The 25,878-nt window shown below is 42.7% G+C and overlaps 1 protein-coding gene and 1 pseudogene across 9 annotated transcripts in view; one reads left to right on the forward strand and one right to left on the reverse strand.

Moving 5' to 3' along the window:
- The window catches only part of LOC118971986 (protocadherin alpha-C2), a 134,495-nt gene that overhangs the window by 89,463 nt on the left and 19,154 nt on the right, over positions 1–25,878 (forward strand). For all 9 annotated transcript variants that reach the window (XM_073221836.1, XM_073221838.1, XM_073221843.1 and 6 more), the window contains exons 2-3: positions 3,573–3,631; positions 6,333–6,421. In XM_073221836.1, coding sequence (XP_073077937.1) covers positions 3,573–3,631; positions 6,333–6,421 — 148 coding nt within the window. The remainder of the gene's footprint in view (positions 1–3,572; positions 3,632–6,332; positions 6,422–25,878) is intronic.
- Positions 10,258–21,023, reverse strand: LOC140846267 (GTP:AMP phosphotransferase AK3, mitochondrial-like; annotated as a pseudogene).

Consider the following 25,878-nt stretch of genomic DNA (forward strand, 5'->3'; position numbering starts at 1 on the left):
GGCAGCTTTGGGGAAAATTCCATTTTTGAGCTCATCCCAGGTTGTTGGCAGAAACAGGGTCCTTGAGGACAGAGATCCCATTTGCTTACATACTGTGGCTGGAGGCCACTCTCAGCACCTAGAGGTTGCTCTCAGGCCCTTACCCCATGGTCCCCTCCATCTTCAGACTCAAGAATGGAGACTCTTTGCTCACATGGAATCCCTCTCATGCTCAAATCTCTCTAATTTCTGTCTCTGCTCTCTAGACCCGGATATAAAGGCTCTTGTGATTAGGTCAGTCCCATTCAGATGATCTTCCCTTCTTAAAACCAACCGTGCTGTAAAATATAACCTAATCATGGGGTAAGAGCCATCATACTTGGTCTTGGAGGTTATGCAGGGCATATATGCTAGGTTACAGGACCGAGGTTATGCAGGGCATATATGCTAGGTTACAGGACCTTGGGGACCGTCAAGGTTTCTGCCTATCCTGGTTTATATCAATGTTCACAAAATGTCACTGTGAAAAGTCTGCAGTGGATACAACTTTAACAGAGTCTTATTAGGAAGGAACGGGAGATGCTATATATGGTCTCATGTCTCAGAGAGCCATTTATCAATAGCTTCAACATGGATTTCCATGATGAGAAGATAGTATATTATTTCCTGAGTGGTATAGACAAAATATGTGTTTGTGAATGACATAGGGAATTTTTAACCTATTTTATTTTCAGTGTGCCTTGGAAGAGGTGGTTCACCTTTCTGCAGCTCAGATATTCTATGGTATAAATAAAAATACCACTACAAGATAAACTGTTTGCTATAATTTTGATAGAAACTTAAATGGGTTCTTGTTTTTTCAGTAATGCTGTATCACCCATATGGACTGCCTAATTCAGGTTTTCTATATCTGGAGTTTTGTGATTGCTATTCTACTAAAGGACCAAGCTTTGAAACAACAGAACATACTGGGGCTTTTTACCAATAGTAATTAAACATTGTACATCCAGGGATGTACAATCACAGTTAGTTCAAAGGCTTAATATATGTCTCCACTGAGTCAGGTCTATCAGTCATCATCTTTCAACCTGAAGTTTTTCAAGTTTAATCAAAGTTGAATGAAACCCTGGTGCATTTTATTACTTAACAATTTTTTTATCATGTTAAATCAGTATCTGGGAAACTCAGAAGTAAAAAAAGAAAAATATGTGTTATTCCATGTAGATTAATTTAAAACACCAGCTTTTGTCTCAAGGAGACATACACATGACTGTCAGCCTGACCCCCCAATCAGGCAAGTAATTTTAATCTCTCTAAAGCTCAGATTTCTCACTTTTGTAATTTAGGTACAATAATGTTGCTTTTGCATGATAATCATTTATTCAAAAACCTTTAAAAAACCTGTCAAATAACCTGAATCCCACTAGGCTCTGAGGATATAGCTGTGAGCTATGAGTGTCTAAGAGGATTCATTTGTTTATGAACAAACAGATATAATCTCCTTCATAGAATTTACACTCTGATGAAGAAAGGGTTCAGATAAATGCAATAAGTGTAAAGTGCTTATCCTGCTTCCCAGTATTTTGTGGATACTCAAAATATTACTTTCTTTCTCACCCTTTCCCTGCCTGATCTTACTGCTGTAAGATATCTCATAACTATGATTCTGACAAATGAATCTGAGCAGCATCTCGTTGCTGATGGACTATTACAGAAAATGGCAGCGTGACAAATTAAATGTTGTTGAGGAAGTGAGATTGTATAATGCACTGTTTCCTGGTCAGTCCTGCTACAGCTGTGCCTTTCAGGAAAAGGAGGTTGGTGATTTCATTCCAAAGATCAAGTTGCAGCAATTTTCATCATGCATGTTACCCAATCATAGAAGAATTGGCAACATTTGCTCAACAGATGTCAACGTCTTTCTTGAAGGAATATTTCACAGCTGACAAGCTGACACTAGTGTGGCTGATGGTGAGAGGAGAGAGGGTGATGATTAATAACAAGTATTTCAGTCACATTTTCAGGTCTGCAACATGATTTGCAAAGATTTTTTTTTTTCCTTCTGACACCACTGGTAGAAAATTGTTGGGAACCCCTTCTTGGCATCTGTAGACAGTTTTATGCTACTTTATACGGAACATCTGTAGCATTCTGTGAACTGGAAAACCAAGGATGAAGCAGAATCTTGCCTGCTCCTGTCTCTCCAGCAGAGTGGAAGGGACCAACCCGGGAGGGCAGTTAGTACATGGGGACATTTGAGGTAAAGTAGCCTCGAGTTGTAGCTTTCTCTGGATCTTGACCTTGGCCAGCTCTCTGAATGCCACCTAGCCATCCCAAAGTCTGTCTGGAAGTTGAGATGCTGATCACTTCTTCTCTGGCAGTTGAGAAAGAGTGTGTTTATGAAATACTGTGCATTCCTTGAATAAAGTATAAGAATGATAGGAATAAGAATCATTGCCATTTTGAAATAGTTTACTGGTATATATGGAATCCTAATATGATCATGATAATCCAGAGGAAAACACAGACATCTCATTGCCCTCAGATAGACTTCAGTATCCAGTGACAGGGCCACTTCAGTCTCTGCCTATGAAAACGCATTGAGAGAAACATTCTAGCAGAGGTGGGTTTTTTTAACAGTAACTTTTTTGCTAATAGATGCAAGATAGTGATGTGGTTGATTTTGTCTCCAGTGATTCCTGAGTAGCTTCTACTCAGCACGTAACTCCCCAGATAGTCTTTAGGTTGCCTATGTTTTCCTCTTTGTCCCCTCCACTTTGAATTGGCAGTTTGCAGACAGAGGGCAGCAGACCTTTCCAGCACGTAGGTGGTGCAGAGTGAGTCAGACTCCTCTTGGGCTTCAGCTGCTGCCTGCTTGACAGTCAGAGCTTAGTGACAGTAACGGAGTGAGCAAGCAACGCACTCAGGGAATTAGATGAGCAGGGAGCAAGTAAAATTTTATGAAAAGGATTAAGTGGCAGAACAAGGTCAAACTGTGCGGTGGTTCGTTTTCCTCTCCCTAGCAGTCCTCTTCAATCAGCAGCAGAGGCAGCTCCCCGTTGCTGGTGTTGTGACTGGACACATCCGTCCTGGGCCCAGCATGCTGCGGTCTGCCCTGCCGGCAGCAGGTTACAGTCCTCTGTGGTCCAGCCAGACGGGCAGACTCATGTAGTCATGTACCCTATTATAGCTGGAATACCAAGTTGGGGGTATTCCCTTACTGGGGCATTTGAGGGGCAAAAACAATGGAAGCTTTTCCTGTCTCAAAGCTGACTGTCTTTGCCCCAGTGCTGCTTTAAGAACATAGACCTGTTTTGAGCAGGACAAAGCCAAGGGTGGCTTCACAGCACCATTGGATATGGTTTTCTGTGATGTTTAGTCTGTGCAGGGACCCTGATGGGCTAATTTAATTTTCTCTTCAAGCATGATACATATGGATATCATCTTAGAGTTGCACATGAAAGGGCTCCTTACTACTCTTTTTTTTTTTTCACATGCATGGAAAAATGTAAGGAACAGCTAATCAATTAACATCATCACTGGGGGATCATTGTTTCGCCATATTAACAAAAACCCCCTTTGTGATTTTGCAGCCACGACAGCCCAACCCTGACTGGCGTTACTCTGCCTCCCTGAGAGCAGGAATGCACAGGTATGTATTTCCTTCCTTTTTTCACTCAAAAGTAAATTTAACTTGGGATAACTCAGATAAACTGGTCTCTGTAGGCCAGAAGCAGCTGTTAGAACCGAGACACTTCAGATACTTTGCCAGGGAAATTCAATTACTTGAGTCTCTGTGTCTGTTCCTTGAAACATTGGAAGTGGTCGGTGTCAAATCCTCATCAGGTGCTGGCAGGTGAGTCCCTTGTAAAGTCACGGAGACACGCTGCTGTGTACTTCCTTTCCTCAACATTTCTATAAAGAAATAATCCCAACTTCTTTCATCCCTTCCCCACCTGTACTTTCTGTCCCTCCCTTAAAAATTGTGACTAACACTGATGTTCGTGACTTGTATACAGTGTGTAATGTATGTACACGCGCTGTCCTTGGTTTTCCATCACACACTGACCGTTATATCCTATCAGCCACAATAACTGGTTTTTCCTCTTGTCCATGTTCACCCCTATTAGAGTCTCTTTATCTTTTCCACCCTGTTGCTGTCTATTTACCATTGGTGGCATGGGCTCCTCAGAGGATAAGCCATGTGAAAGGCTTTTATTGAATATCTGGAGACCAAATCTAGCTTGCGTTAAATTAACCGTAGAGTAAATAGCTTTGCTCTAAGACTCAGATTAAATATAATTTTGCTCTTTCTACTTTGTCTCTTTGACAGTAATTGATTAACTACCATTATTCCCAGAGCTGATGTAGTATCCATGCCATGGGGTCAAATAAACGATTCTTTGTGTTTTTGGAAACCAAGAAACTAATGCTCTCTAGCACACAAAGGATTTAGTTTTAAAGAAGAAATAAATTTAGCCCCTCAGACTACTTGGGCAGCTCTTAAGTAGATGAACACCAAATCTAGATCAAGTTCTAAAGAGAGGGCTTACAAAGTATGTGTTGAAATAATGGAAAATTAGTTTTAGCCCATTAAAAATGTATCATATTAAAATAAATTAACATATTCTCAAGTATTACATTACAAATTGAACAGAGATCATATAATGGGTGCTAGTTCTGAATGAGAAGCAAAGAGTGAAAGGCCAAAAATCGCTAGTTGGCTGTATGAGATGTCACATTGGAACTGGGTCATGATTTTAGGCCAGAAACACTCATGCTGATGCCAGAATACTAGGTATCAGACATATTCTCTATATTTGTTAGAGAGCAGCTTGTGCTTTTGTCTGCATCTGTGCTGTTGTGGAAAAAGCATGGTTTGTAATACCAACTCTTTCTCTCACAATTAAATTAGTGCTTTACTTGGAAAGTATCAAAGCTATGATATGTACCTTAAAAACTACATTTAAAAAAATGCTAAACGTATCACTTCCTTATCCCATTTTTAAATGAAAAAGAAAAAGCCAAACGTACTTCTGTTCAGTTTTCAATTAAGATATTAGGAGATTTAGGTAGGATATGAAATGAAATAAAAATTGAAGCTAAATGCAATTCATTCCTCATAATATAGTACATTGAACATACGGTGGAGTTGTGAACTTAAGGGATACTCATCCTGTTCACACACGGGGTTGGCTTCTTGGCCTTTCCAGCCTCAGACAGCAGGCAACATTCCTTTGAGAATTCTGTTTTGAGCTGAGCTGGTTCCAGAGTGGTTACATCTTCAAAATGATTCTGATTGAACCCATATAATTTGCTGGTAGGATCCAGAAGCACCTGGATATTAATATTTGAGAAAAAGAGAAGTTCTAGGATGTAGATGAAGGGAAGAATAACAATAGGGCAGGGCTTAATGAGTGAATTTTTATTAGATACACTGTTTGCCGTCAAGTGTAAGAGAATACCGAATTTATAGGTGGCCTCCTCAGACAGTAGTATAAGTAACTTTTTAGTAACTTAATTTGTGGGATGGGCCTTTGTCTAGTTTTAAAGAATCCTCTAATTTGGGGATGGCTTTTTTTAGATGATGTTTACCCTTAGGGTCCCATTTGTTCCCTCCTTCATTCATTAATCCAACAAATATTTGAGGGTCTAATACGTGCTAGCATTAGACATATGTAAATGAATGTGACATCCTCTGCAGTCTTTGAAGAGTTCATGTGTTATCTCAACTTGCCTCGAAGGGTCTCCCAGTTCTAGTCACACTCCCTGCAGTATTTCATGTGAATCACTGTCTTCTGAGCTGGGGGGTCTGTGAGTGGTGGCAATGAACTTCCTCTGGTCCCAGGAAATTAGGATGAGTAAAAGACACAGGAAGAGTTAAACAGAAAATGAGGTTAAAAATTAACCTGGTAGTTTAATTAGAATAAAATCGCAGATATCAGACATAATTTTTGTGTGTTTTCCTCTTGGCTGTAGAGAACCAGCAAAAGAGGCTTGGGACTTGGGAGAACGACCTCTCCTCATCTGCCTCAGCATTGAGAGGTTAAAAGGGCATTAGCCCTCTGACGGGCTTCCCGTTAGATTTAGTGAGGCCCACATGGCATTAATGAAAACGAAAGTGCCGTAAATATAAAGCATGTCCATTGCCTGAATGTATAGCCAGCACTAAGTCAGCAGTGCTTTTGCAGTTTATGCAAGGTGACTACTCAGCAGCAATTGCTTCAGTTCAAGCCCGAGTAAAATGTGTTAGCTGCAGCACTGCCTCCAGAGATGTAAGCACTTTCTGAGGGTGGAAGGAGATCTGGAAATACATTTTCTTCTAACCATTCTTTGGGTCTGTGTTCACTCAGCTCCGTGCACCTGGAGGAGGCTGGCATTCTGCGTGCTGGTCCGGGAGGGCCTGATCAGCAGTGGCCAACGGTATCCAGTGCGACACCAGGTAAAGACCCAGGGTCGTCTGTCTCTTGCATGGGTTCTGGAAAGGGGTCAGATGAACTGTTTTTGTAAGACCAGGAATGTTAATGTCTCTCTTTCCAGTCTTCCTTTTCTTACATGCATGACTTCCTTACATACATGATTATCATGGTTTTCTACTTAATGTCCTTCATAGTTGAAAACAGATAATATAAGTGTGTGTGTATGTGCCAAAGTTCTTTTTTAAAATAACCAGGTACCTTTCAAATGCTTAGACTATCTAGCCATACAGAGAGGATCTGGTGCACAGAGATGACACTGCTTAGCAAAGATCTTTTGGTTGAAGACAATGGAAACCCACTCAAAGTAGTAAACAAAAGGAAAGGAGATAGATAGATAGATAGATAGATAGATAGATAGATAGATAGATGATAGATAGATAGATAGATAGATAGATAGATGATAGATAGATAGATGATAGATGATGGATAGATAGATGATAGATAGATGATAGATAGATAGATAGATAGATAGATAGATAGATAGATAGATAGATAGATAGATTAGATAGATAGATAGATAGATAGATAGATAGATAGATAGATAGATAGATAGATAGATAGATAAGATAGATAGATAGATAGATAGATAGATAGATAGATAGATAAGATAGATAGATAGATAGATAGATAGATAGATAGATAGATAGATAGATAGATAGATAGATAGATAGATAGATAGATAGATAGATAGATAGATAGATAGATAGATAGATAGATAGATAGATAGATAGATAGATAGATAGATAGATAGATAGATAGATTAGATAGATAGATAGATAGATAGATAGATAGATAGATAGATAGATAGATAGATAGATAGATAGATAGATAGATTGATTGATTAGATAGACAGTCTGACAGGTGGAATGGGGTTTCTCATGGAAGTGGAGTTACCAGAACCAAGGCATCATTCTCTTTGCCTTCAATCCAAAGTTGGACCTGCTTCTTTCTGCACATCCACACTGTTCTGTAGACTTTTTCTGCCTTGGCATGCACATTGCTGGACATGATTGCCTCATAGTTTCTTAGTCCAGAGTTTCTTAAACTCACATTTCCTTAGTATCCTTACTCTTGCTCAATCACTAAAACAATATCATATCATAAAAATATGGCTTTGGAGGCCCATCTCTGTGGCAGTTTTCTGAAGGAAGGATTTTGGAGACTAGATGGTGTCTATTATAATCCTCTATTAACAGAATGTCATGATGATAATATAGTTACTAATTTTTGAGCCATAATATACCAGTACACTGTGCCAAGCATATAATGCGTGTGATCTCATTTATTCCTCATGATATTCTTACAAGGGATTTATTCTCTGTATTTTATGTGTGAGAAACTGGAGACAAAGAGAGTTAATTAAGAGACATCTCCAAGTTCACATAGTTTATAAATGGCAGAGGTAGGATTCGAACCCAAGTGTGTCTAGCTCCAAATCTAAGTGTTTGTAGCACCTATATTCATAGCATGGCTGGCTTGCAAGAATCCATCCAAATTCAAATACATACATACATACATACATTACAGATGACATAAATGTGTGTATAAAAAGTTCTTCCCAAAAATAATCAGGTGCATTTCAAATGATTAGGCTATCCAAGTAACATGTGCAGCTAAGGGCCCATTTTTGCTGGCAACTCTCAGGGCTTCCATTGATTCTAATCAGCCAGCATTTGCTATTTATGAATGTTGCGTAATTCAACTAAAAGTCACATTTGTCAAAAAAACAAAAGCACAAGTTAAGGCAATTCATTAGAGTGCTAATATTGCCAGATGGCAAGGAGAAGAACATACAATTGTTCATTGACAAATCCGCAATACCAGTACCAATAATGGAGTGAAGAAGTGATGGAGGAGGAAGTGGTTTTAGACTGTCAAGTGTTGCAAGATGGGGAAGCATCTGGAAAGGGAAGAGCTGCTCAATGAAAGCAGCCGCATGAAACCACGGCCTGCTATCCTGCCTTCACTGCAGAACTCTTCTTGTTCCCATTCAGAGCTTTTCTTGTTCTCACAGAGGCTTTGTCAGGTCTGGTGAGCCAGGAACTAACTTTGAAGACATTCTCCCTTTCACTGGAGAGGCCGGTCAGTGCAGATTCCCAGGCAAATGTGAGTTAGGAACTCTGTACTGATTATTCACCTGCATCTGGCCCAGGCCTATCCTTTAGATTCAAAAGAATGCTGGTAGAAGGTAGGAAAGGAGTCTCTGTTGCTCCTGCTGTGGAATCAGTTCCATTCAGGACTGCGGCTGGCTGCTGACTCATGAAGCGCCTTCCTTATGGACCCAGCTGGACAGAGCTCACTCCACTGGTGACCTAGCCACACTTTGCACCATGCTGATAAGGTATCCACACCGAGGACAGGAAGTTAAGGAGGTGCTCCTCTGCCTTCTGCACTGGCCTTTTGGTACTTGTGGGTTTTAGGAATCAAAATATGTTTGGAGGGGATACGGCATAAAGATTACGATGATGATTTGGAGCCAGATCTGAATTGAATTCCAGGTCCAAAGTTACTTGCTGCGTGAACATAAGCAAATTACTTAAATTCATGTTTTCTTAATTACCCCAACTGTAAATTGGGTATAATAATAACACCTATTTTATCAAGTTGCCGTGATAACTAAAGAAAAAGAGCTGAATATAGTGCTTATCATACAATATTAATAAATGTCTACTCTTCTTACTTCTTTGTTTCTGAGCTGCTTTCTGCAATCTATGATGTGGCCTTGGCTGATAACCTGGTGGCCAGAATTCAGTCATTCTCATTTATAAGCTCAGAAACAGACCCTTTAAGGTTGTCTGGATCATCCAGATATCTATACATCGTCACCCCGCAGCCGCCCTCCTGGGGATGGAATGAAGAGAATTTATTAGTTCTGCCCAAAGAAAAGGATAAAATGCTTCAAAACATTTAGTTGTTTCCAGTCCCAAGTAGAGCCTGCCTTTTGTTAATTCTCTTGCCCTTAGGGCTTCATGATGAAGGTGTGGTTGCTTCCAAAGGCTTCCCCCTGCTGCCTGAGTCTCCCCACACTTACATCTGAGCCCTTCTCATGAACCAGCACCTTCTCATACCAACACCTACAATAGCTGCAGCTTTTATGTAAAGCATAAAGGGAGAGAGGCCTGCTGTGTGCTAATCCTCATCCACACGTGTTCCTTGCAGCTGTTTTTCCTCCACTGATGAATTCTTTTGCTTTATCACTAAACTGGTCATTTATTTTCACAGTCCATACAAGCCCAGGATAAGATGCTAGGCTCTGAAGGGATCCATGGGGACATCACCAGGTGATGTTTCCTGCACCTGCAGAATAAACACTCAGGCATAGCCTGTTGATTCTGATGACCAGCCCTTTTCTCCAACCTTGCTTCTGATGAGCAGACCCAGATCACGGGCTTTTCCTTTAGCAGTTTCCCAGGAGACTGTGCAGAGAAAGATGAGCTAAACAGGGCGTGCACAGCACACAGTGATGGCCTCGGCTTCAGGGAAGTGTTTTGAGAGGAGGGGCATTAGAGGGCTAGTCGTTTGCATTTACAACCTAACTTTCTCAGTGTGATGAATGCTCTGAAGGGTTTTTAATGAGTGCCCTCCTGTGACCAGTTCCTAGAGGGAATCCCGAGGGGTTATAAAAAGACTTCCCGCCCTTCCAGAGAGCCAGTCTGGCTTCTGGGTGCCAGGCTGCTTTGCTGTCTCCTAGCTGGTTCTTCGGGCTCCTCTTTCTACATTTCAGGAGATCTTCGGACTTACCCTAAGGCAACAGTAAATTATTTTTGGAGTGGGAGATACTCACTGTTTCAGAAGTGCTTCAGGGAATTCCAAAACTCTCAGCACTGCCAAAGATAACACTGTAGTCAGAGTCGAGCAAGGCCCCTGGAGAGGGCTTTGGGACTGAACAGGAGTGATTAATTAGGTAGGTGAGGCAGCTGCAGCAGTGAGGCTTAGCTGGAGACCTGTGGCTTCGGGTGACTAGGCAGTGGTTCTCAATATCGTCTTCGAGTAGCACACGACGTTCCTGTGCAATCGGAAGTTCTCAGGGTGGGACCCAGAGTCTATGTTTTAACAAGCCCTCCATGTGATCTCAGTGTATCCTAAAATTTCAGAACTGGTCTAGAGTCAAGAGTGAATATTCCTGAGGTTGTCTGATATCTTCGGAGGTTCAGAAACTATGTAAGGAAGGCATCTGCTTCTGATTCTTGCAAGAAACAGTGGCCTTTCCCTATGTCAGAGGAAGTTACTTGGGCTCTGGGTCAGAGTATGAATTCCAGCTCTGCCACTCAGCAGTCCTAAGTCCCTGGCACCATTATTTAACTTTTCTCATTCCCAGTTTCTTTCTTTACAAACTGGAGATAACAGTAGTGTCCACTACATAGGGTTGTTGCAAGAATTCAATGAGGTGATGTGCATGTATTACGAAGCGAGGTGAACAGTGGTAAATGGTAGCCATTTTTATGATCTTTGAAGGTATGAATTGATCCTTCAACTTCAGAATTTAGGACTGAGTGCTTCTGAGTCATCTCTGAGGGAAGACTAATATACTGAAGATATTTTTTTAAGTGCCTGTCTTTTTGTGCCCTTGGGGGATTGTTTTTTTCCTGGTTTGTTGTGTCTCTCTATTCTGTGGCAAATGGACACAGGTTATGGGCCATAGTTTTATAGGGAGATTCATGCTTTTATTTGTGTTAGGGATTCCGACTTCTCTGAAAAAAGTCAATTCCCCACGGGCCCCAGGGGAACTCCATTTCTGATTCTTCCCCAGAAAGAAGCCATGATTTTTTTTGGAATCCATTTAGAAGCACTGCCAACATGAATTTTTCCACTTGGTGCTTGAGAGCAGCCTGAGGCCTTGTTAGAGAATTTAGAGTGCATGCTGGTCCACTAACCTGCTCACCCCCAACCTCTGCTGTTGTCATGGCAATGATGGCCCTGGGAGGTGTATGCATATCTGTACTGGAGGAGAAACAGATCAGGGCTGTTGCGGTGGAGCAGCTTCCTCCAGTCAGTGGCCTCCACACTCACCTTGCAATTCAGAGCCCAGGAGTGTGACGCTGGCTTAGCAGTCTCTAGCTCAGGAAGCCGAGTCCTGGTAAAATGCATTTTACTTTCTGAGGGCAAGGAGTTCATCATGTCTGCTGGAGTTCTCTATGTTATGTGTTCTGACCCGGCCTGGTGGGAGGGAGCGAGATGGCTGAGAAGGGGAATTAGCACCCTCTACCTCAGAGAATCCGTGAAGTTAAGTCTTTGCTGGCTCCATCCATCCGTGCTTTTTTTCATTGTCTTAGAATAACACTCTGCCCCTTCTATTTTTTTTTCAACAATAAAACAATCTGATTTTTTTGGTATCTTTTTAATATAAAATCACATGAGCAACATTATGGTTCCTAGATTCTCCCCATTATCAAGTCCCCACCACATACCCCACAACAGTCACTGTTGATCATGGTGATGCTATAGAGTCACTACTTGTCTTCTCTGTGCTGTACTGCCTTCCCCGTGCCCCCCTATATTGTGTGCTAATCGTAATGCCCCTTATTCCCCTTCTCCTTCTCTTCCCACCCACCCTCCCCAGTCCCTTTCCCTTTAGTAAGTGTCATCCATTCTTGGGTTCTGTGAGTCTGCTACTGTTTTGTTCCTTCAGTTTTTGCTTTGTTCTTATGCTCCACAGATGAGGGAAATCATTTGGTACTTGTCTTTCTCTGCCTGGCTTATTTCACTGAGCCACTGAGTATAATACCCTGTAGCTCCACCCCTTCTATTTGTAATGGCCATGTAAATAAAAAACTAGAATGAAGACCTCATAGTTTTTCTGAAATTAAATATTTCTGTTTAATAAGTACATTCTGAGATGGTTTTCTCCTTCCAGCCTGTATTTCATGCACCTCTCTCATTTTTCCATTACCACCTCTTCCAGGATTGGTAGCCATTGGCAGACTATGGGTTGGCACCATGATACATAATAAAAGGATTTCTTCCCTAACAGTGGCAGCAAACAGAGATCATGTGCCTGCTTAAGATCCAGTCCCATGTGCACTCAGAGGTATGCTCCTGAGCATACAGTCCTGAGGGGGGAGTGAGAGAAAAGAGCAGCAAGGACCGTCCCTAGGCCGTGCGTCCCTCCAAATCCCACGGAGGCACAGAGGCAGCTAATGCAGCGTCAGGAAGTGGAGGCTCATGATGGTTCCTTTGTTTTTTATCGATCCATTTAATGTGCTGCTGGAACAGTCCAATCTGACTCCTGAAAACTTCATCTTGAGAAACAACTTTTAAATACGTCTTAGGAAAATAATACACTTGATCTAAGAGTGTTGGATGGGACAGGAGAGTTTCCAAGTTACCCCCTTTCTAGTCTTCTTTACACACCAACCTTTATAGCTGAATTTTTAAGCCTCTTGTCAAAGGGAAATTCAAGTTTCTACTGGGGACATCCTAGAGTCTCAAAGGGCCAAGAAAGGAGGTGGTCACCAACTCTGCCTCCAGACTTGGCTCAAAGATGACAGGCTTCCCGTGTGTTTGAGAGCTTGGCTGGGAAGTGGGAGTGGAGGGTGAGAGTCCACGCTTCATTCTAAGGAAAACATTGCTTGGATTGTTTGGAACTGGTGGGCTTACAGCCCCTCCCTGGAGGTGCTTGGACAAGAAGGACCTCTTGGGACCTGGGCTGAGGGCCGAGGAGTAGTAATAGCTTGTAATTCCTTTAAGCTTTGCAGCTTCAGCAAGCGTTATGCTCAGCCTCATTGATTGTGATAAACTAGAAATGAAAACCTGTCCACAGCAATAGCAAAGATATTTAATGACAAATATTTTCAGAGAAACTCAGCCCAGATTCCAAAGGATCTTAAAAAGTTCATTTTCACAGAGGCAGTGAACTTCACAGTTGAGAAGGTCATTGCCTAACCTGGAAAATCATATTCAGGTCAAGCACTGGCTGAGACTAAGGGTCTCTAGGGGAGGGCCATAGAATGCTCAACACCAGTCAGCCTGGGAAGAGCATGTGGACAGGAGAGGCGCCTCTTCTGCCTCAGCTTTTGGAGCTGTTACCCAATCAGAGGGAGGGGAGCCAAGATCCGGGTATTCCACTCATCTCAGCGAGACCAAGGGTTTCCTCAGCCGCAGCCCTGCCTGGAATGGTCCATCCATTCCAGGGGAGTGGGCATGGGGGAAGGCAGTCTTGAAGCTAGCAGTACATCTGTAAGGGGAAAAAGGATGTTGGTACTAGTATTAAGCAGGAAACTGAGAGCTTTGTGGAAGTCAGACTCAAGAGGTAAAACTCTAGAAGGTTAGGATATGAAAAAGTAATTTTTAGGAACAAATCTTGACCTGATGGGCCAAGCTGAGTGGTGATGTGACATTCCCCCTCTTCCCTCATGTTTTTGGACTCTGCCTCATTGATACTGTGTCACACGAGCACATGTGTCATATCTCTGTTCACATATTCACCTGGAGTCACCCAAAGTCTGTCAGGCTAGATTCCTCAGCCAGCGTGAATGATTTACATTAGATGCACACCAGGCTGCGTGTCAGGGTTTTGGGGGGAGAAGAACATCCCCAGGTGTGTAAACAGTGTGAGGCGGACACCTTTGAGTCTGTGAGTTTGGCACTGTGTTTGATGGTGAGCAGTGGAATAGAAAAGTCGATTAGCAAGGAAGTGTGTGTGTGGTGGGAGGGTCTTTGTTTTTGAAGTTTCAAAGTCTTTAAATCCTGTGTTGCTGCAGCCTGGGTTGTAGAAATAGCCTTTTAGAACAAGAGAAAGGAAGACTTTATAATATCTGCTATTTATTGGGAACTTTGATAAGAACTTTACATGCATTGCATACTTGAACAAGAGAAGTACATTGTTATTCCGGTGTTGCAAATAAGGAAATTGAGGTTCGTGGGAATTAAGTGACTTTCTTACATTCACACATTTAGCGTCCTCTGCGCACCATTATATTCCCAGTGTCAAATAAGGTGCCTGCCACACAGTGGTGCTTAATATTTGTTGATTTGTTAATGCATACAATGGCAAAGACGATATTTGAGCCCATGTCTGCCTACTGCTTGACTAGCACACTACTATCACTTTGTGTCACATGACAGGTGAACAGAATAGCTTGGTAACTTGGAGAGGACTATTCATTGGCTGAGCTCCAGTTTGCTATGGAATCTGTATCAGTTTCCCATTAATTAAAGAAGTAGCTTTGGTCTTTTTCTCTTGCAGTCACGACCTTGCTCCTAGGATACTAGCCTTTGCAATGGTGCTGATTTGCAGAACCTCACAAATCCACCTCACAGGCAGGTCCCTAGAAGTAGGGGAAGACAAATGTAAGGGAATAAGATGGAAATATCACAATGTCATGTGTAAGGACCATGTGCTATAACAAGTTACCACAAACTTCATGGCTTAAAACAAAGCAACTCTACTACCTTGTGGTCCTGGAGGAGTGAAATGCAAAATGGGTTTTACTGGGCTAAAATCAAGGTGGGTTCCTGCCACTCTAAAACAGGGATCCACTTTCTTTCAGTTTCCAATGATGCGTTTTTCATTTGCATTTGAGCCTTCAGTGGCAGCACTTTGAATGTCCCTATTTCTGTAACAGTCTGCTCATGACAATTTAGGTATTCCCTAAGTAGGTTCTCTCTCCCATGCCCCTCACTTCTTCTGAGTCCTCACTAGCAGGGTCATTAGCGTCCACATTTCTACCAATAATCTGTTCAGGGTACTCGAGACACTTCCGTGCTCCTCAGAATTCTTCCACTCTCTGCCCACTGCCCATTCCAAAGCCACTTCAATGTTGTAGTTATTTGTAGCAGCAACACCTCACTCCAGGTACCAAAATCTATGAGTTTCTTAGGGCTGTGGTAACAAATGACCATAAACTAGGTGGCTTAAACCAGTGCAAATTATTATCTCATGGTTCCAGTCGGAAATGGGTCTCATGGAGCCCCAGTCAAGGTGTCAGCCAGCAGGGCCGCATTACTTCTGGAGGCTCGAGGAGAGGTGCCTTGCCTTTTCCAGCCTTCAGAGGCTGCCTGCATTTCTGGGCTCCCGGCGCCTTCCTCCGTCTTCAGTGCAGTGCCAGCGTCGAGCATCTGGAAATCTGCGACTCTGGCCCTCTTACCTCCTCTTTCTCTTGTAAGGACCGCGTGATTCCATCACCCCCCACCCGACAATCCAGGCTAATCTATCTCAAGATCCTTAGTTTAATCACCCCTGCAAAATCCCTTTGTCGTGTGACAGCATATTCACAGGTTCCAGGAATCAGGATGTCGGCATCTTTGGAGGACCACTGTCTGTCTACCGCAGGGTCCCCCATGTTCAGGCGGAGGAGGCTGTGCCCGTCTGTGTGTGTAAACTTCAGTAGAGGTGAAGGTAACATGAGCTGCCTATAGGACTATGGAGAGGGGGTAGGCAGTGTAGACTAAACTTTGAACACCTTTTGAAGGCTGCTAACTGTCTGAAGTTAAGTGGTGACCAGTTAATCAGCCCCTTTTCTTCCAAGTCTTAACTATGAACAGATGTAAGGAGCTAACTGAGGGATCAGAGTTCAGAATCAGATTGATTATTGGTCAAGATGGTCTGGGGAATACCACAGGGCCTCCCACCCCCCAGACGCAAGGGAAGAAAACAAGAAGGGCAGGCCTCTCCCTCAGTAAGGCAGGGAACTGCGCTGGTGTGATCACCAAACAGAGGCTGAGCTCCCGCCGAGAGATCTTAGAGGAGCGGGTATCGTGGCTGTTGATGCTAACTTTGCCCAAAGAAAAAGCACGATCTATTTAAAATATGCTTTACAGCCATCTCTTCAGACAAGTAACGTTTCCGTCCTGGGAGGAGTAAATAAGGAAGTGGAGCCAAAGGTGAGAGCCCCCCTCTAGGCCATCTGCCGAGGATGGAAATGTTGGTTGGTTGGTATCCTTTTCTCTACGGGCAGAAGTAGAAAAGTGGAGACAGGAGGAAAATGGTCCCCACTGCACCATCATATTAAGGGCCAAGAGGTGTTCTGCCCCAGGCTTACGAGGGTTTTTCTGAGTTGGGGAGCAGCCAGGAGAGGACAGTGCTCTTCGGATCATCTGCAGGCTAATCTGGGCTGAGTCGGTGAAAGGGCAGACTGGCTCGCAGAGAAGTCACCGTCCCCAGGGTGACGCCAGGGCAGGGACAGCACATGCTGCCAGTCCTGTGTACATCAAGCATCTGGGTCGGGGTGGAAGCAGACTGAAACGTGCACGCAGGGCTTCCCTAAGAAGGAATGCGGCGCCGGGTCAGTGTGTGCGAGCCGGGGGGCCAGGCAGTGCCGGGGAGGAGCTGCTTCAGCCAGTATTCCCCAGTGGCGCTTGCTTGCTTTCCTCATGATGTGTCCTGTGTCAGGGTCAGGGGTCAGGGCGGTTATGGGCCAGTTCTGTGAGTACACGTGCACTCACAATTTGTTTGTCTTTTAGAAGCGTTTTGCATAAAAAACCTATTCTCACACCTGCTGCGTCTTTGAGATCTGAACAGGCCAGGCCCCTCCAAAGCCTGAAGCCCCTCAGCACCGTCCACAGCTCTGACTGGAGACTAAATCCCCTTCAATAGCCTCAGACAGCGATTAAGCACGAGACCCATGAAAGAGCCTCCTTGGAGGCTAGCATCCCTGCAGGATCCTTGTGTCACCAAGGTGTCAGTCCAGCTGCCGTCCCTGCAATCTGCAGTCAGTGGGGCTGTGTTTAGTCAGTGATCAGTGTCCTGTCAGTTACCCTCAGCTGGACCAAGTGTAAATTGATTCTAAATATTTGCCTTGGGGAAATTTCTTTAGGGAGAGTAAGCTGTCTCTAAATCTAAGGATTTAGGGATATAAAGTAGCTTCTTTGGTCTTTTTCTCTTACGGTCACGACCTTGCTCCCAGGATACTAGCCTTTGCAATGGTGGTGATTTGAAGAACCTCACAAACCCACCTCACAGGCAGGTCCCTAGAAGTGGGGAGGACAAATGTAAGGGAATAAGATGGAAATATTACAATGTCATGTGTAAGGACCATAATAATGTCATGCACAGGCAGGGCCAGTGATAGGGGAGGAAGCCAGGACAGACCACCAGGGCCTGTCACTCCAGAAGGAGACCCAGCATTATAATCAATGAATCCATGTTGTGATCAATAAAATCCCATGTGAGTATGGTAAGCTGGCTCACCTTTCCTGAGAGGGCCCCCCATATTGTTTTCACAGGGCCCAAACCATCCCTTAGCAACCATAAATACTAGATGTTGTGGGAACCCAGAAAATGGAACTGGGGGTTTAGGGGACTAGATCTGAGACATTGTGACATTTGATACTGGGTATTGGAGGAAGGTAAGTAGGATGTGGGAAGGGAGAACATTCTAGACAAAGGGAATAATGCATGAAAAAAAAACAAGAAGTGCATAATCAGGGTAAATAGAACGAGTGTGTGGGTGGTGTGGGTTGGAGGATGGTTGGGAAATGAAATCAGAAAGGTAGGCTGGAGTCAGTTTTTGTAGGTCCTTAAAAATCCCACTAAAGAACTTGTTTCATTTGTTGGCAATAGAGAGCCACTAGGTTTTTTATTTATTTTTAAGAAAGGAGGCTCTGTTGAGTCCCCTTAGCTCTACTGAATCTTCAAGAATCATCCTCTAATATGTCAAGACAAGCTTATGAGCCATCAACTTTAGTGTTTTTCTCCACTTAAACCAAGGATTGGAAACTGAGTGTCTAGAAAAATGAGACCAAAAAGGAGGTGAATGCAGCTTTTTTGTGAAAAGGACCGGCCGTGGAAGTGTACCTAGGTAATTCTGGTTGACTTGGTGTGCTCATGTCTGAGAAAATGTGGAGGGTGGAATGGCAGGCTTCTTTTAAATTTTGGCTTGTGTTGGCTGAGGAGCAGCATGGCATTGCAGTGCCCCCCACCCCTGTTGTACCACTTACTGACTGTGCCTCAGATTTATTAATGGGTAAAGGAGCAAAGACTGGAGGCTGTTAGAAGGATTCAATGAGACAACACAGGCAACATGCTTAGCACAGTGCTTAGCTCATGGTGAGCACTCAAAAATGTCATCATTTTCTCAATTTAACACTCCTGGCACTTAGCACAATGCCTGGCACACAGTAAATGGGATTCAAAGTGTTTTTGCTAGATTAAATGGCCTGATATTCTAGTGCTAGCGGGGAGGCCAGGGCACTGGGGGAGGTCAGTGGTGACACAGAGGGTTCTCCCCAGTGACACCTGTCCTCTTGCCCTCCTTTCTACCGCAGTGTCTGATGGCCGCTCCATTTTATACCCTCCATGCAGAGATATCACTGCTTGTCTAGAAATGGTTGCTCAAGGCTGAGATGTGACACAGCAACACAGAGGCTGTTGTTTTTTAAGAAGTACACATTGTAGCAAAGTGAGGGGAGGGAGAGAAGAAAAATTTGAAAACCCGACCAAACCCAGAAGCAGTTTTATGATTGGGTGAAGTGACTGTGCATCCGTTTCAGGTGGGACAGGCAGTGTGCCGAGTCCCTGGCAGGTTGTGCTGCAGGAGTCGTCCGGCAGCGGGCTCTGGGGTCCCAGCAGGCGCTTTGTGGGGCCCTGCACCGAGGTCGTGTTTCACTTTAAAATATTATGCTCCCACCATCTTCAAGTTCTTGGTAACTTTTTAATAAGGAGCCCTCATTTTCACTTTGTAGTAGGCCTTACAAATTATCGAACTGGTCCTGGGCCCAGGCTCTCTGAGATGGTGGCCTTTGTCTCAGCTAGTTTTTGAGTTTGCAGCAGATTAAACAAACAGTGGCTGGGTTAGTCTTTTTAAATTTTTTTTCTTTCTCACTCTGATTAAATTATACAAGGCCAAATCATGACAAGTTAAATCTGTATAAAACTAAAATAAAACGAGTAGTGCCTTATTCCCAGCCTCCAGTCAGGCTCCCCAGAAGTAACCACCACCAATAGCTTCGTGTGTACCCCCCGGTTTTTTAATCATGATATAAAGTACTGTTTTATAAAATAATATGCAGTTGTGTTATTGATATAAATACTAAACAGTACTGCATAATTTGCATGAAAATATTCCATTTTCTCTTCATCCTACTCCCCTTCAGCACAACAACAGGGTTAACAGTTTTGTGTGTATCCATCCTCCAAATATTTTTTAATAAATGGACTTCATTTTTTAGAGCAGTTTTAGGTTCACAGCAGAACTGAGCAGAAAGTAGAGAGTTCCCACACACCCCTGTCCCCAAACCTGCACCACCTCCCCAGTTGTTGGTGTCCAGCACCACAGTGGCACAGGTGTTAACAATAGATGGACCTCCGTTGACGTATCACTGTTGCCCAAAGTCCATAGTCTACCCTAGGGTGCACTCTCCTGAATTAATTTTTTAAATTAATTTTTAGAGACATAATTGATATGTAAATGGATTTTTCTGTTTATTTAAAAAAGGCTTTCAAAAGGCAGAATGAGATGTTATGCATATTAGTATACAGCCTGTTTTTTTTTTTGACAAACCTTTCCAAGTCAGTCCTTATAGACCCTGCCCCATTCTTAATAAGGGTATACTCACTTCGTTGTATGCCTGTATTATAATTTATCCAGGTTCCTATGGTATCTATGTTTTTTAAACAATGCAATAATGCATATTCTTACAAATATATCTTATGCATACCTACTAGTGTTTATATAGGATTGATTTCCAGATGTGGGATTACTGGGTTGTAGGGTATGAAAATATGAAATTGGCATTCTCTTGTCTGGTATTGGATTGCATTTGTCTGACACTTCCCTCTGACCCCACGTCTAGCTAGTACTGTGTGTCACCTGGTGATGCCTCCTCAGTGGACTTATCCCTCAGGGTTGAGAAAACTGAAGCTGAGAGATAAGAGAATTTACTTGTGAATAGTAATAGCAATAGCTAACCTGGTAGTATTCCAGGACGGTTTTGTTCGGTCTTCATAAGCCTTGGGTCTCTTAGTAAGTGTCTCTGGTCTATCATCCTCACGGTGAAGGAGAGGCTCTCCAGTCAAAGTCACCCATGCCCACGGCTTTGGGAGTGTTAAAGTCGAGGTTGTGGACGCGGTGGATGAACAGTGAGGCGTTCCCGAATGACCTCAAAGGGCACATTCGGGTTCTTTACCAGGTGTATCAAATTAACTCTGTCCAGGGCTTCGGCTTGTGCAAGAGTCCTGGGGAAACCACCCAGCAGCCAGCTCTCCTGGTCGTGGTTTCTCAGCTCGTGCAGGGTCAGCCGAGTCATGATATTGCCGGGACGGGCTTCCCCTGTCAATGAAAATCTTGGCCAGCACACCAACTTCCGAGGCATTGCTGTCTCGGAGCAGGTTCCCGCTCAAGTATTTGATGATGGGCAAGGAGAGTGTCCCTGCCGGAGCCCACTGGCGCCCAGGAGCGCCGCCCGCAGGAGCTGCCCCGACGTCCCCCTGGCTGCTGAGCGGCCGTCCTGGCAGGGGCGCGAGCAGTAGGGACTCCGCCTGGCCTGCGCGCTCCCGCGCTCTCCGGCAGCCGCGAGGACGCGCGAGGGCAGCACCCGTGGTGGAGACTGACACATAAAAATGGACTCTGCAGAAGAGCAAATCCTTGAGTTTAAGATGAGCCACGGGCGCTCCCATGATGCAGTTCTAAAGAAGAGATTGTAGGTATGAAGGAAAAATTAAGAAACAAAGTGAAGATTTAGAAGTTCCACCTTTCACAAGTAGAAAGTGGAGACGGTGGAGGGATGCAATATTTAAATAAAGAATACACAAGGATTTTCCAGAATTAAAGAATGATACGAGTCACAGGAATAAACAGTGGAACGGACCAGAACATCTAGTAGCAAATATTGGGAAAGGTTTGAATAACTAGGTCTCTCACACTCCCCTGGTGAGGTGTCCCCACAGCTAATTTGGAAGGCAACTTGGCAGTAGCTGTGAATTTTTTTTTTAATTACTTCGCCTTAACTTCCTTAGAAAAACACTCTCACTTAACAACAAGAAGGCACATAGAGGATGCTCAGCCTTATTTATAACAGCAGAAATTTAACAATCTAAATGTTGACTAAGAGCTAAAGGAACCTTAACCACACTATGGAATATAGTACAGCTGCTAAAGAGACAGAGACAGATTTCTACATGCTCGTGTGAAAAGATACCTAAGACATTAAAATGTAAAAAGTTGCAGAATGATATCATTTATCTTAAGTTTATTTTAAAGTATGATAATGATTTATGTTTAAATACCTATTAAGTGAACTGAAAGGCAGATTGCAAGCAGTGGAAAGACATGACTTGACTTCTGATTTTAAAAGATTGTTCCATCTGTAAGAATGGAAGCAAAGGGAGATGTCAGGGAGCTGTTTCAACAAACCAGTCAAACTAGCTATTTTAACTCGAATTCCTTCAATATGAGTGTGATGGTGCATCTTTCCATTTGGTTATGGACCATTTGCACATTGTTTTCATGTAGAATTTTTAAACTTACAGTTACCTTCTGATCACATCCTTGGGAAGATGCTTTAGGTTTTATTTACTGCACAAGTCACGGAGGACATCCTCAGCTTTGGGCTGGGTGGTCCAAATGCACTGGTTTCATACAGCCTCAGACCCGGCATCATGCAGGTGGTGTTGCTATGCGAGGCTGCTGGACCGCCAGCCCTGCACCCACTGCACTCACTATTAAGTGAACTGAAAGGCAGATTGCAAGCAGTGGAAAGACATGACTTGACTTCTGATTTTAAAAGATTGTTCCATCTGTAAGAATGGATAACAGTAATATGAAGGAGAAATATTAAGTCTCCATTTTCATTTAAATTCAGATTCGTTTGTTGCAATTTCACCACGTTCTACCTTTCATTACAAATTTTATCTTAGATGTAGGTGGCTCCTTATAGACCTTCCATTGATATAAATTGGCTTCTCTAGCTTTCATCATAGCAACTTTTATTGAGAATATTTAATGTGAGAAACACCTTAAAATCATTATCTTCCTGTTATTCCAGTCCTCTGAGATAGGGACTATCATTATCCCTATTTTGCATATTAGAAGATCAGGCCTTAAGAGGTTAAGCAATGAGCCCATGGTGATACTGCTCCTCAGAAGCAGAGACGGAACACACGGCAGCATTTCAGAACATTTAGAGAAAAATAAAAAGGGAGATACAAGACAGTCTCTCATTGTTGGTTCCTTTTCAGAAGTAAGATCTATAATTTTGGATTAGAATATTCATGTTGTCTCGAGGTTATTTTTTCTTCAAGTCACAACTATTCCCAGTCAATAATAATCACTGAACTATTTAGGTGTAAGTTTCAGCAGTACAGTTCATAGGGTCAATCATGATATTTTACCCTATTCAGTCATCAGAGATACAGTCTCACAGATGAAGTCATCCTTCCAAGATTGGAGGGAAAAAATTTGTGTCTTTGATATTTTGTGTTTCTTCCCTTGAAATTGGTCTTCAGCAATAAATTGTAAATGGACAACACACATCTGAAAGAATGTTCAACCTAAGATAAATGCAATGCAACTTTGAAGAATAAAGTATTTTTTTCACCTTTGAGTTTAGTAAATTAAAGACTGATAATCCATGTTGGTAAGAAAATGGGCAAGCAGTCCTTGATGGTGGGTGTATAAAAGGAAATAATAATTGTAGAGGGCAATTTGCCAATAACTCTGTAAACTTTGGACACAGCTATTCTAAGAAAATTTCCTGTATCTCAATTATGCAAATAAATGAGAAAGGCTACTACTGAAACCACATACAAACTGTGTGACTTAGGATGGTTAAACTATCGTACTCTTTCTTAACTCACTTATAAATTGGAGCTTTTAGTACAATCTACCTTGTTAAGTGTTTTATGCAGTAATCGCTAAGCAATAAATTTGATCTAACATCCATAATTTTGCTATAATCTTTTAAAAAGTAAAAATCTTTAAAAAGTAAAAACATTTACCTAACTTTATTTTTAAGTTGCAAAAGTTGTATATATATTTGTTAGAACATGTAAAACAGTATGAGATGCATAAATTTCCTCCCCTCACCCCAAGTTGTGGAGCTCAATACATATATATAATATCCAGAACATTTAAAGGACTCTCTCACTAATAAGAACCCAACTAAAAGATGGGCAAAAAGCTTACACAATCACTAAAGAAATATGCAAATGATAAGTACAGGAAAAGATGTTTAGCAACCCTTATCATTAGGGAAATGCAAGTTAAAACCACAAGATACTACTGTGTCTGTTAAAATGGCTTAAAAATACTTAACACTATCAAATACTGGTGAGGATGCAGGGGAACAGAATTACTCATAGATCAGTGGGAATACAAAAATGGCAAGGCCACTATGGAAACTGGTGGGCAGTTTTTAAAGAAGGTATGTTCTTACCATATGACCAAACACTAACACTCTTAGGCATTTATGAGAAAGATGAAAACAATTTATCACAAAAACCTCGACACTAATGTCATAGAAGCTTAACCTATAATCACCAGTAATGTGAAACGGCATAATGCCCTTGTGAATATATGAGTCACTGAACTGTTCCACATCACGAAATGGAATACTCAGCAATAAAAGTAATAGACTATTAATATATGCAATGACTTGGCTGGGTTTTAAGGGAATTATGTTTGAAATAAAAAATGTAAAAATCTCAAAAGTTTATATACTAAATGATTCCATTTATATAAAGTTCTTGATGTGAAAAGAAAGTAGAGAGAGATGGAGAATGGTCACCAAGAGTTAGGGAAAGGAAGGAGAGATGGGACTGACTAGCAAGAGCCACGTGAGGGGTTTGCTTTGAGGAAACAGAACGTCTGTATCTTGATTGCAGTGATGGGCATATAAATCTACACATAGGAGAAAATGCCATAGAATTATACTAGAAAACATAAGAATGACACCTGCTAACGTAGTGAAATCTGAGGAAGGTCTGTAGTCTGGCTTATGGTATTGTTCCAATCAACTTCCTTGTTTGGATAATGCACTGTGATCATGTTGGGGGCGGCACATGATGGGTAGGTGGGACCAACCTGGACTGCTTTTGCAACCTCTTGTGAGTTTATATCAACATTTAAAAGAGTTTGCTTTCTTTTTAAAGCTCAGCAGATCTTAATAATAGAAACTAAAAAAAAGTAAAAACCCTACCAGGACACATCATAATCAAACTGTTCATTATCGGAGGTAAGGAAAACAAATCTCAAAAATGAATGAGAAATTATTTTGAGCCTCCATTTATGCCAAACAGTGTACTAGGTGCTTTAACCTGTGTCTGTTACTTTCACAATCCCTGTTATTTTAGGTAACACGCTCTCCTCTTTGAAGATGAGGGCACTGACCCAATGTGTGCAAAGCTGCTAAGAGTTGGTAAAGAATTTAAGCCTGGGTCTACTCTACTGAAGTCCAATTATTTTGTATACATATGTAAACCTTCTCAACACAGATTCCTAATTAGTCAAGAACATAGCGTACATACTGAGTATAAGTATATATATCCCTTACTGCTTCAGTATAAACTCAGGGGAATATTGTGTGCTAGTCCTTCCTAGGCTATACCATTTCAGTGATTAAAAAGGAAGAAATTATGTTAAAGCTGATTTGCATATCCATTAAGATATGTTATATTACAAACAACAGTCAATGACTCAGGCTAATTGAGACGAAACAAAGATTTATTGAAGGGCTAGTAAGGATGCTTAGTTAGTTAAAGTAACAGCTGAAACAGCCAAGTCCTTCAAAAGAGAGGAGCTGAAAATAAGTCCAGTAGTAGTGGCTCATGGACCTTAATTTGAGTTGCAGACAAAAGGTAAGCAATTAGCACAGATTGGCCCAACACAGATATGTATGTAGGGAAGGTGGTGGATACATTTAAACAAAGTGGGTATCATGGCTGCTAAGAGATGAAGGCCCTCAGTAGAGTCTGGACTACTTCACTTCCACTTTCCTAGGGCCTGAAAAAGTCTACGTACTTGCAGGAGGAGGTCTTCCTGCCAGAGTGTTCTTTGGCCTACCATCTAACTGATCGTGCATCGAGTCTCCTCTTCCTCCTCCTCCTCCTCCTCGTCTTTTCTTTCTTATTCTTGTTATTCAGCCAAGACAAGACATGATGGAGAACCCGGCAGCTGAAGCCCTCACAGAGCGCATTGTCCACATGGTCCTGCAGGACCTCCAAGCTGGGGAAAACCTGGCAGCAGCCCAGGCACCTGAAGCCGCTGTCCAGGGCCACCAGCCACTCAGGCCTCTTGGCCCTGGGGCTCTCCTCCTGGGCTGGAGGCTCCCCCACACTGCCAGCCTGCTCCCCCTCCTGGGCTGGAGGCTCCCCCACACTGCCAGCCTGCTCCCCCTCCTGGGCTGGAGGCTCCCCCACACTGCCAGCCTGCTCCCTCTCCTCTGGGGCTTTGCTGTCGTCGCTGACAGTCAGGAGACCCTGTGTAGACAAGAGGGTCCATATGCCTGAGGCCTCTTCAGCCTCTTCAGAAAAAGCAAATTCTTCTCT

This window comes from Manis javanica, chromosome 14 (genome assembly GCF_040802235.1).
Source record: "Manis javanica isolate MJ-LG chromosome 14, MJ_LKY, whole genome shotgun sequence".
In the NCBI taxonomy this organism is placed as follows: domain Eukaryota; kingdom Metazoa; phylum Chordata; class Mammalia; order Pholidota; family Manidae; genus Manis; species Manis javanica.